At 49.2% G+C, this 11,107-nt stretch overlaps 1 protein-coding gene across 1 annotated transcript; it reads right to left on the minus strand.

The window, feature by feature from the left end:
• Positions 1–2,265: 2,265 nt before the first annotated feature.
• ALTATR162_LOCUS30 (uncharacterized protein) lies at positions 2,266–2,855 on the minus strand (the record flags this gene model as incomplete). The annotated part of the gene is made up of 3 exons (XM_043307623.1): positions 2,266–2,540; positions 2,587–2,758; positions 2,805–2,855. The coding sequence occupies 3 exons, from the start codon at positions 2,853–2,855 to the stop codon at positions 2,266–2,268; spliced, it is 498 nt and encodes a 165-aa protein (XP_043163558.1).
• Between the last annotated feature and the right edge of the window lie 8,252 nt (positions 2,856–11,107).

Below are 11,107 nucleotides of genomic sequence, written 5' to 3' on the forward strand. Positions count from 1 at the left end.
CTGGCCTTTGATACATCGATTAGAGATGATTGGGCATCACAAGCCAGATATTGGCCCTCGCCCTCTGTTTAACGTTCCAACTTGCGTCAAACCCCTTATTCTGGCATGCATTGTGCTAGTGTTGATCGCGTTTGTCTTTGAGGTAATCAGGGCATTTATAACTCTGGTATACAGCTTGTTCGGGTTTTTATGTGTGCGTTTTATTTGGAATACATCGCTCGGCACCGGTAGCAGAAGAGGTCTAGATTCTGGATTCGGTTCTGGCGTGCTCAAGGCACAACAAACGACCCGTAGGCCTTAGTTGATAGATCAATCTCCACTCCATGTACGATGCTGAGCTCTATATCCAACATGGGAATGGTGAACAAGCGCACGCAACATCATTAGACTTGACAGGTTTTTTCTTCGGAAACACTCGATAGCCACCATTAAGTCCTACAAGGAGCTGAGCTTGTAGTGTGTTTTGAACACACGGTCAAGGCGTTGTTCTGTACGACCTAGCCAGATCTGACCGCAGCATCACTAGAACCTTACATATGCTATGCGTTGATCTAGCTAATGTCACCCGCAACCCACACGGAAGCTGGAATACCAGTGGACCGTTACGTCCCCCGTACCGGTCCACTGGTAGTGCCATCTTACGTCAGTACGACGAGTTCCCTGTACCGGTCCGCTGGTAGTATCAGTACGAGTGTCGTACCGTTACGTCCCCCGTACTGGTCCACTGGTAGTGCCATCTTACGTCAGCATGACGAGTTCCCCGTACCGGTCCGCTGGTAGTATCAGTACGAGTGTCGTACCGTTACGTCCCCCGTACTGGTCCACTGGTAGTGCCATCTTACGTCAGCATGACGAGTTCCCCGTACCGGTCCGCTGGTAGTATCAGTACGAGTGTCGTACCGTTACGTCCCCCGTACTGGTCCACTGGTAGTGCCATCTTACGTCAGTACGACGAGTTCCCTGTACCGGTCCGCTGATAGTATCAGTACGAGCGTCGTACCGTTACGTCCCCCGCACTGGCCCATAAATGTGTAGAACAAGACTTTCGATGGGTTAGCACATTTACTCTAGTATGAAGCGGTACGCCAATTATTCCCAGTTTTGTGCTTCCCTATTGGCCACCGATTTGTGCGGGGATCCTTACCGATCACAATATAGAGCTTACCGAAATAGTAACAAGCTGTGCGCCTAGTCCACTTGGCATGCTGACATAAGAAAGTTTCTTGGAGGTCCGCAACACATCCTGTGAGAACACTCCCATGGCTGCACAATATAGGCCACATGGATCGATCTACATGCAATTTCACGTCTCGACTGCTGAGCGACATCTCTTCAGATAGTTCTTGGTCGTGTACAGTACCATGTTTATCGCCATCCTCCTCTCCGAATCATGGATGGAACCACCGAGTTATAAGTGGTTCATCATCTATCTTCCAATTACATAAGTTTGATCTGATGAATTGATCTAATGGGATCGCATGGGTGAGGAAGTTTCTGCATAGCATTGAGGACGTTCGCCTCAGATTTTAGCATATCCAGTTGAGACGACATCGTGCCCTCTAGAATCGCCTGAGATGGATGGGTTTCGCTCTCAATCTTGGCAATGGAAGAATACATACAGCTGCATACAGTGAAACAAGAAGTTTGGGAAATACATCAAAATTGCGATTGAAAACAGTGCATTCAACGGCATTGTGCCTGCGTTTTAGGACCAGCACGTTCAATTAATCAAATAACGTCTTTATTGGCGCAAATCATCCAGAGTGGAGGATCACCAACGATGTATCTCGAGCCGTGGAGAATCCTTGCCGTCGATGTGGGCAGTTCTCTGGAGCAACTGGTACTGTAGAGCTAGCTACCTGGAGTACAGTCCCTATTGATTGAAACAGAATCCCGGTAAGCACCGTTCTAGTTATATTCTGTGTATATCGAAGTTTAGCATAGTACGTTCGTGCTACTTAGACCCGTCGCTACCACACACTACACAGAGTCGCGAGCTTGCTTGCTATCGCGCTGCTTCGCACGTCTCACCTAGCATGTTCTGAGCCAGTTGCCGTTTTTATCACAAAGCTCAAACTCCCTTCTCCAGCTGTGGGCTGGCCGCCCGGGTCAAGAGCAATCTCAAAACAAATAGTTTTCATTCATTGTATAACTGGAACCTGGCTCTAATTCTGTACTATACGAGAGGTCTTGCTAGCCCTGGTATCAGTCAAGCTATCTGGCAACCCATGGTTGGGTCTGGTTGGGTCAACTTTGCCCACTTTTTCAGCTTTTCTTTCTCTTCAAACGGCCGGGCTCATCGTAGCCGGTGGTACTTGTCCGCCGTTTTTTCCGTTTTTGGGCATGCTCTCCTTTGCTCCCATGTTGAGATTGCTCTGCTTTAACGAGTGCTCTTCTCAACTCCTCCTTTCTGCCATCAAGCTCTTCTAAAACTGCTGGAACATTTTTGGTTTCGCGTCTCAACTCAGTGCTGTATGATCGCAAGCTTGTAGGATGACTATCAGATGAAGTTGGCAATGGGTCATCGTCTTCCGCCTTGTCTAGTGGAATTAGCTGAGACATCTTTGTCGCGCTGCGGCAACAGACCTGGCAAGGACCCCAATACAGCGTGCAGGCTGCCGGTACCCTCATCCTCCTTTTGTCCAAGTGGAACGTCATCGTTGCAGTCTGGTCTAGGTGAAGGATCAGGCTGTGAGGTCGAACGACTTCCCGTAGCAATCGCGTCCTGGGACGTATACGGAGCACTTGCCGCACATACCTGCTACGATTAGCAGTCATTCAGCTAGTTGATTATCTCTGCTTACTGGTTCTTTGTTGAATGTAGGATCTTCGATGGTCTCTTGAGAGCTCATCATGCTTGCACGACGGAACGCGTGTTTGGGTCTTGAAATCGCCCTTCTTATGTTTGCCACACTTCTCGTTCGAGAGCCTCTTTTTCGTACGTGTAGGGTTGTGTTCGAAATTGATCTTTCAACGACGGATGATAGACGAATGATAGAAATCCCAGGAAGCCGACACACTGCCATTGCTTTATACCAACCTGTGGCTTGGCATAGTACCTGGCACGGTCAGTGCGTTCATCACAAACGTATACTCCATGAATTGGCTCATCACACGTGCAAACTGCATGAAGATTCATGAAGCAGTGCAAAGGCTCAAGATGGTCACACCATGGCGCACTCAGCCCCTATGATGCAACCTAATCATTCATCTTAACCAATGAAAACTACAGCTCGCTGCGCATGAACGACCCCCACTCCCACAATAGCCACCTTTCAAGTCGCCCCTGGACCTTTTCCCTACAGGGCATGTTACCGTTGAGACTGGGAGTATGCATGCAAAGTTCATGCCGTGATACCTACAGTGACACGGAGGCTGCTCACCCCCCGTATCCGATCACGCCTATGGGAATGGTGTCATCATGACTAATGAGTGCATTGTAAACGTGGCTCGATGAGGTCAAAGACCCGGAGTCTGCCTTGAACAGCGGGCTGGAGGGCAGCTGGGACGACATATCGTGGCGCTGCAATCGGTCCCCCTGGGCGTGGAGCGGGCCGAAATCCAGCTGACCACTCTCCTGCATGAACTTTGGCTCTGGATCTGACCATCACCTTGCCCATACTCTCACTAGATCGAGGCTGTGCGGTGACAGTGAACACGGATCTCCTCTTTATGCATTGAAGACGCGAAAGACCTGTCACAGACAGATGATGTATATGCGACGATACACCATGCGCACGTGTCACGACTGATCCGGGATGCGACTACAATCCCAGCTAGACCAGCATTTGACAGACATGTCTGGAGCACGCCAAAGACGACGGCGGGAATCATCTCTCAGCGAAATGCAAGATACGGCCTACTGTTGCTACGCTTGAACCACTTCGTCGTTGGAAAGACGGCGTCTTGCATCGATAGGGGTTGAGTAGATGTTCGAAAACGCTGATATCCGACATGCCGCGTGGGCTTTGTGGGACAGCAACGCTTCGCATCTCATGGCGGAGGGTGCTTTTCATGCCCTCCAGCAGCAAGGCTCGGCGCGCAGCGCTGATTGCACATCCTAATTTCATGCATTACCTCACCCGTTGGCAGCCCCAGCCCATTCATGTTTCTTAAGCAGGGCACGGTGTGCTACAATGCCACTACAGATGGCATTGCCAGGCGGCTATAATTTGCATCTCCATCCCCTCACTTCCCTGGATCACAGTTTCCCTTGTCTTCCTTCAGCATCCTTCGCCTCTACATTTCCCCCGGGTCACTATCTGCGAGATACTGCGATGCCTTCACCTCAAATCCCGAGCCCAACTCTTTCTAGAAAGCGTCCAAACAGTGACGAGGTAACCTTATAATGCATGACTTATGATTCCAAGCTAATCATTTCCCAGCGCACAGAACGTAGCAAGAAGATCACAAGGACCTACATCGATCTAACAACAAGTCCCGATCTTCTATCTTCACCTCCGCCCAAAACAGATCCATCTGTGGAGCTGGTTGTGCTGGCCAAGATGATAACAGACGAGAATATCTCACTCAAAGCTCAAATCTTATGGTTGACGCACAATAACGAGAGCCTATCACACGATAACGAGAGGCTGTCACTAAGTGAGCAGGAATTGCGAGATACTCTGACAGGCCAACCAATCAGCATCAAATGGGGAAGCTGCAACAACTGCGGCAACAAGTTTGATACTAAGGATGAAGCTACCAGTCTTTTCTTGTTGGAGCTGTGTGGCGCGGTAAAGAATTCCATTCATCATTTTCAACGTAACATACTCATAAGCTTTCTAGCCATGGTGCGGCGGATGTATTAAAGCTGTCAAGGATCGCGTGAAAAATGGTCCCGTATGCGCTCACCACGCTGGGATCGGTGTTCAATCCTATCACAAGGTCTTCTCCACGAAGTGTACAATTTGCGAAAATGATGATCCATGCAGGTTGATTGACATGGACTGTGGTAAGTCTAGCCGTCAAATTATCTACAACACGCATGCTTACCTCGCGCTAGGTCACACAGTTTGCCGGAAATGTCTTAGAGAATGGACTGCCAACAAAAATAACACGACCGTCGCCAGGCTACAATTAGACGACGTATTTCTCGTCCCTTGCGCTTCATGTCGAGACACGGTCGAGTTTGGTGATTTAATCACAAGGCCTTCATTGGAGCATAAGCCGGGCGGCCGAAGATGGGATACCTATCCATGCACCGCAAGACACGCGAGAAGGGCGTGACATTTGTATTTCCATGCGGTCTTTGCATTCGTACTGAGATTTTCAATATATGCATACTGTTTCTACAGATCCTGCTTGGTGATGATAATCATGTGATTGTATGGGCGGTTTCGTCCATTCCACCGCTTATGTTGCGCTTTCAGTGCGTATCCCCTGGGGTAGGTGATTTTGGAATGTGGACAACGACAGCATCAAATACCATGGCCACATCCCTCGATGTCCGAAAAAGAATATGACGACCTCCAATCTTCTCTTTTCGTGCCCAGAGGTTCAGTGCTTCCTCAGCTTGTTGCCTCGTCTTATATGTAACAAGACTATGTCCATCGCCTTCTCGACCGGAACCGAGATCCCTGCCAACATCCGAGCGAACATCATACTCGTCCCTGCCTTACTCCATCATCAACAGGTTGGCGATACTCTTTTCTGCGAGGAACAAGTAGTGAGGTGGAATGGCCTCTATGGGAAGCCTGTCGATGGCACGAAAGCAAGAGCGCGGCAGGTGGAGTTGTACCTCGAGTACCTAGGCACGAAGGACGGTACGCGATGCTGCATGGCTACATGTCTGCTGTTGACGTCTTGCACATGCAACAAGCGGGCATTCCTGAATTCCATCCTATCGGAGAGAGTTGCGGTCGAAAGAATGCTGGCTCGGTTGCGACAGCCAGGTTACCACCTCACGACAGCGGAGAGGAGGTTTGCCAACCAAGACACCAAGTAGGCGCGATGGGATCAGATAACTGACATGCTCGCCCGACACACGCCCTCTGTGTAGATGCGGTATAATGGCTAGGATACATAAAGCAATGTTGAGAATAGAGAATATTCCTGTGTGGATGTGTATTTGACGGGCCTTAGTGTAGCAGTGACGACTGGGGAATAACAGCAGGAGTCGTCGTCAGATCGAGCTGAAGAGGAATGCACATCAAGATTCGGAAGCGATTGATCATCAGGAGTAGAGCAAGTTGGGAAGCGAAGTTGCATTGAGAAAAGTGAGGGTTCAGCTCGCACACTTGCGATGATGATCCACCGGATCCCTTTTTCCAGTTGATAACGCTTCTTTGCGAGAGTATTTCTGTACGCATTATTCCAAGGAAATCAACTCGATGAGCTCGCGGGGTTCGTGCCGTTGAAAGACATGGGTGGGTGGAGGCGGTGGTTCTGAGCCAGTTGATTGTTGACGATGTCACTGCTCGGTCTGAAGCAGCTTCTGGTTTTCCACTTGGCAGTGCTGTTCCTGGGAAGGGCTCGAGGGGCTTGAGCCAAAAACATCTTCCTCCTCAACAAGGAGGGCCTCTTTCTCGCTGAGCCATTTTACCGTAAGATCTTTCTCGCTTTCGGAAACTATGACGGCCATCCCGCCATCCTTGAACCATACTAAAATAAGAGGTATACCACTGTAGGAATCAAAAGATCATTAGTTGGTGTGTGGCTACATGTTGGAGGCACAACTCACGTGGACTGCTTTGCTTCTGGGCAGACTTGGGAACAATCAAGTTTTTTGATTGAATTGATTGATTCTTGATGCAAAAGCTCAATCAATTCAAAATCAATTTACCCTTCGAGATTTTCCAATTAGGAACAATTAGAGGCTTAAAATTGATTGAAAAATTGATCTAATTGATCGTTATTGATCGCAGCATAGGAGGCGTAGGATGAGGCTAGCGGGGCCTACGCAAGATCGATATCGCGATAATTTTTTAGTGTTGAGTTCTTATTAGTCAGCACCTAGGTAACCTCGCAGAAGATCTGTTTCGAAACGCCCTAGCTTATGCAAACACGTTATCTAGTATCTTGTTATAGACGCCTCCTACGCCGCTAATCTACAGTATTTTACGCGCTACGCCTACCTATAATGCCCCCAAAGCCTCCTAAACGCGCTGTTAATCGTGCTGCTGCACCTAATAAACGCGTTAGAGTTAGTCGCCAAAGCCCTCCATCGCAACCTCCATCGCAATTGCAACCCGAGCTGCCTATTACAGCCTCGCCGGGCAGGGCCTTAACGATCGCCGCGAGCCAGGCCGCCAAGGAGACTCCACTCGAACTACAGCTCTTCGATCCGCTACTTAGAGACGCGATTCCTCCGCCAGCTAAGGGCTCAACTGCTGCTACCGAAGCTACAAGCGAGGCAGGCGATATTACTAGCGATACTACAGGCAATACTAGTGAGCTGGATGCCCGGTTTGCTAATACTTTTGACAGCCTTAACTAGGCTGATATACCTCAATATACGAAGCCCTTAAGGACCCTTAAGGGAAAGAAGAGCTGGGTATTCCAGCATGGCTATCGCGTCGCCAAACTCGGCAACCCTACAAGGACTTTCTAGATCTGCAGGTACTGCTATCGACACCAGAACAGAGATGGGATGCGCCCAATAGAGGTAACAACCTCAACAACAGCTGCGATAAGCCATATGGGTCAAGCTCGCGCAGGCCATCGCCTCGATCGTCAAGGCAGGCTCGCTAGTACTACGCTGCCTCGCGGCCAAACGTCTCTACGATTGTTAAGTAACAGCCGTGTAGCTGTATCTCAGGACATTGCAAACACGCTTGGAGGATTTGATGTACAAGGCTTTCGATACGCTGCAGTCAGCTGGCTAGTCGACAACAATCACGCCCTCCGCGAGTTTAAAACACCAGCTTTCCGCGAGATAATCGCGTACGCTAACCCAGAGGCTGCAGAAGCCCTATAGGTAAGTCACCGCAGTATATCAGCCTTTGTTATGAGGCTCTATCGACACCTAGAACCCTTAGTTGTTGCAGATCTGTCGCAGGCTGCTAGCAAAATTCATATAAGCTTTGACGGCTGGACAACAAAGGGTAGTAAACGCGGGTTCTTTAGCGTTGTTGCTCATTATGCTGATACCTTTAGCAACCTTAGGGACCTACCTATTGCCCTGCCTCAACTTACAGGCGCTCATACAGGCGAGAGGATCGCTGAAGTTGTATACAAAACACTCCAACAGTTCCAAGTTAATAGCTCAAAAGTTGGATACTTTGTCCTCGACAACGCCTACGCAAACGATAGCGCTATCGCCAAACTCGCCGATATATACCAGTTCGACAGGCTCCATCGTCGACTCCGCTGCGCGCCTCATACGCTCAATCTCGTAGGCCAGGCGATTATGTTTAGAGTTAATACTCAATCGTTTAATAATAATACAGAGGAGCATTAGGCTGAGACAGAATACCTGCAAAACTGGCGGCGCGATAGTCCACTAGGTGTCTTACTTGATATAATTAACTATATCAAAACGCCTCAACAACACGATCTGTTTGTCTCGCTGCAGGCCTTAGTTAACAAGCAATCTTACACACAAACAGAAACGATATTAGAGCCTATTAAGCCTGTAGTTACACGGTGGAACAGCTATCACGACGCCTTTGAGCGTGCAGTACACCTATCCCAAACTTTTAACCTATATTCCAGTCACCATATTGAGCAGATCGCTCGCGACGACGCGTACGCTATATCAAAGGGCAACAAGCTACCAGAAGCGCCATCATGGATGCGATCAGATGGCCTATCGGCGGCAGATTGGGCGGTGGTAACTAAGTATATCGAGGCGTTGAGGCCGCTGAAGGAGGCCACCAAACGCCTTGAAGCTCGCGGCAAAACAGGTGGATTTGGAGCTCTATATGAGGTGATCCCAGTATACGAGTATATCCTTAGTACCTATGAGGCGATAATTACTACCTACGATAGCGTTGACTATAGCCCTAATAGCGCTCCTAAGGACCACCTGCCTATTAACCTAAGGGCGGCCTAGCGGAAACTAAACGATTACTACACTAAACTCGACGCCTCGCCTGCCTACTACGGCGCTGTTTCCCTCCACCCGTACTACAAAAACTACTGCTTTAACAGCTGGCGCGATAAGCCTCACTAGCTTACCGCAAACGAGGATGCCCTACAACAGCTTTGGGCGCAATACAAGCCGCTATCGCTACCTACAAGAAGGCCTCTACCGCCACGATCAAACACTATAGACGATGCGATCGATGCGCTCGTTGATCGCGAGTATACAACCGAGCTGAACATATCAGAGGCGGATGAGCTTGACTGCTGGCGGCGATATGAGCCAGCGTGGACAAAGGCGCAGTTCGCACAGGAAGGCAGCCCTATACTATACTGGATTGGCCTACGCACGCGATATCCTCACCTATCGCAACTCGCGATAGATCTGCTCACAATACCAGCCAGTAGCTGCCAATGTGAGCGCCTCTTTAGCGAGCTTGGCGATCTATTAGAGCCTCGGAGGCGGAAGATTGGATCTCAACTACTAGCTGCGATACAATGTGTACGGAGTTGGAAGAGGGCAGGTTTTAAGCCTTCTAATAACGCAGAGGATACTCTAAATGAGTCTGAGTTAGCTGCGATCTACGATATATGCAATTAGGAGACAGATCTCTAACTATTTGTATACAAGATTACTCAAAGTTTCACATCAAGAACCATCAAAAAGTCAATCAATCATCAATTAACATGCCTAAAAACCTCTTCAATCAAGTCAATATTAATGTGAACTCGGAGTTTTTTCAATTAGAAACAATTACAGGCTCAAAATTGATTGAATTGATTGTTCCCATCTCTGCTTCTGGGTGACCCATACCGACATCCATCGTGCTGATCTCACTGGCAGCAACACACTGTTGGACGTATTTATATATGCTTTCAAACTATGGCTAGTAATCACAGTAGTGGGCTAGAGTACACGTTGGCTCAAATTTATGCGGATTGCGGGTCCTCCAGCGCCTGGGGCAGGTCAAGGCGCCGAGCACCATGGTGCAATCTGCCAGTAATGAGTTCTCCTTTACGGCAAAACAGACAAAGCTTGCAGCTCCTTGCGCCTCAAAAACAGCATAACGTCGAGCGTGCCCAACGATCAGTGGACCCGTCGCAGCAGGAACGGACGTGTCATGCTTTCAAACCATCAGTTTCATGCGTGCTCTCTTGCACGCTGGTGTATGCTTCAAGACCATGTCAATACGAAACGTTACCGCGGCTTTGTACCGGCTGTATATATGACACGACATGGCGTGTGGAGAGGAATTTGGTTGGCATAGCCGCGTTCATTGGTCTAGCCTCGAAAGGGGTTATCGCCACCAGCAACCCCGACGCCACGTTTGAGCTCTCTCAACGTGATTCCTCTATTCGTACCTTGTCCAAGGTGGGTCAGATTGTGAGGCCTGGCTCAGCAGGGCTGGAAGCGGATCGCATTCTCGTACGAGAAGATGGAGGCTTGCTGCCAGACGGATTATTGAAACATACGGCCTTCTTGCAGGGTCCTGGGTACCAACATTACATACAGTTTTCCCACTTTCACCAGGAGATCCGTGACATACAGGATCGCTATGATAAAGGTTACAGACAGGAGAGGCGGTAGGATGGCGACTACGAACAGGCCCGACGTCAGGTGCCATTCCTGACGGCGATTGTCCGGAGACCTTAGGAGGAAACACAGCATATTCTCTTGTTTCGACCATGATAAGCATCGTACAACAAGCGTTCGAGACTGTGTAACGTAGCCTTTCCCCAAACCCAGCTGTGACCGTCAGCGCTCCCAGGATGAGAGGGCAACATCCATCCGTTTCCTTCTCTTGCACCCTATGGCACTGGCAGTACCTATGTTACTTGCAGACACGTCACTGAGCCCCTGTCATAATACGCTTTTCCGAGAGTGGGATAACGCTAGAGACTGCTGGCAGCGTATACCTGACCCTTTTCGTGTGCGTCATTATGCTCTGAACAGCTACCTTTCCTTCAGGAGATCCTATTGCAGATGACTACTCATGAGATCATTACCATAATCAGGGGGAGGCTACAGTTGTGGGTTTGGCGCCTTGTGAATGTGTAAACATAGTGGCTTGATAAAGTTGAC

This window comes from Alternaria atra, assembly GCF_907166805.1.
Source record: "Alternaria atra isolate CS162 genome assembly, contig: 11, whole genome shotgun sequence".
Classification (NCBI taxonomy): Eukaryota; Fungi; Ascomycota; class Dothideomycetes; order Pleosporales; family Pleosporaceae; genus Alternaria; species Alternaria atra.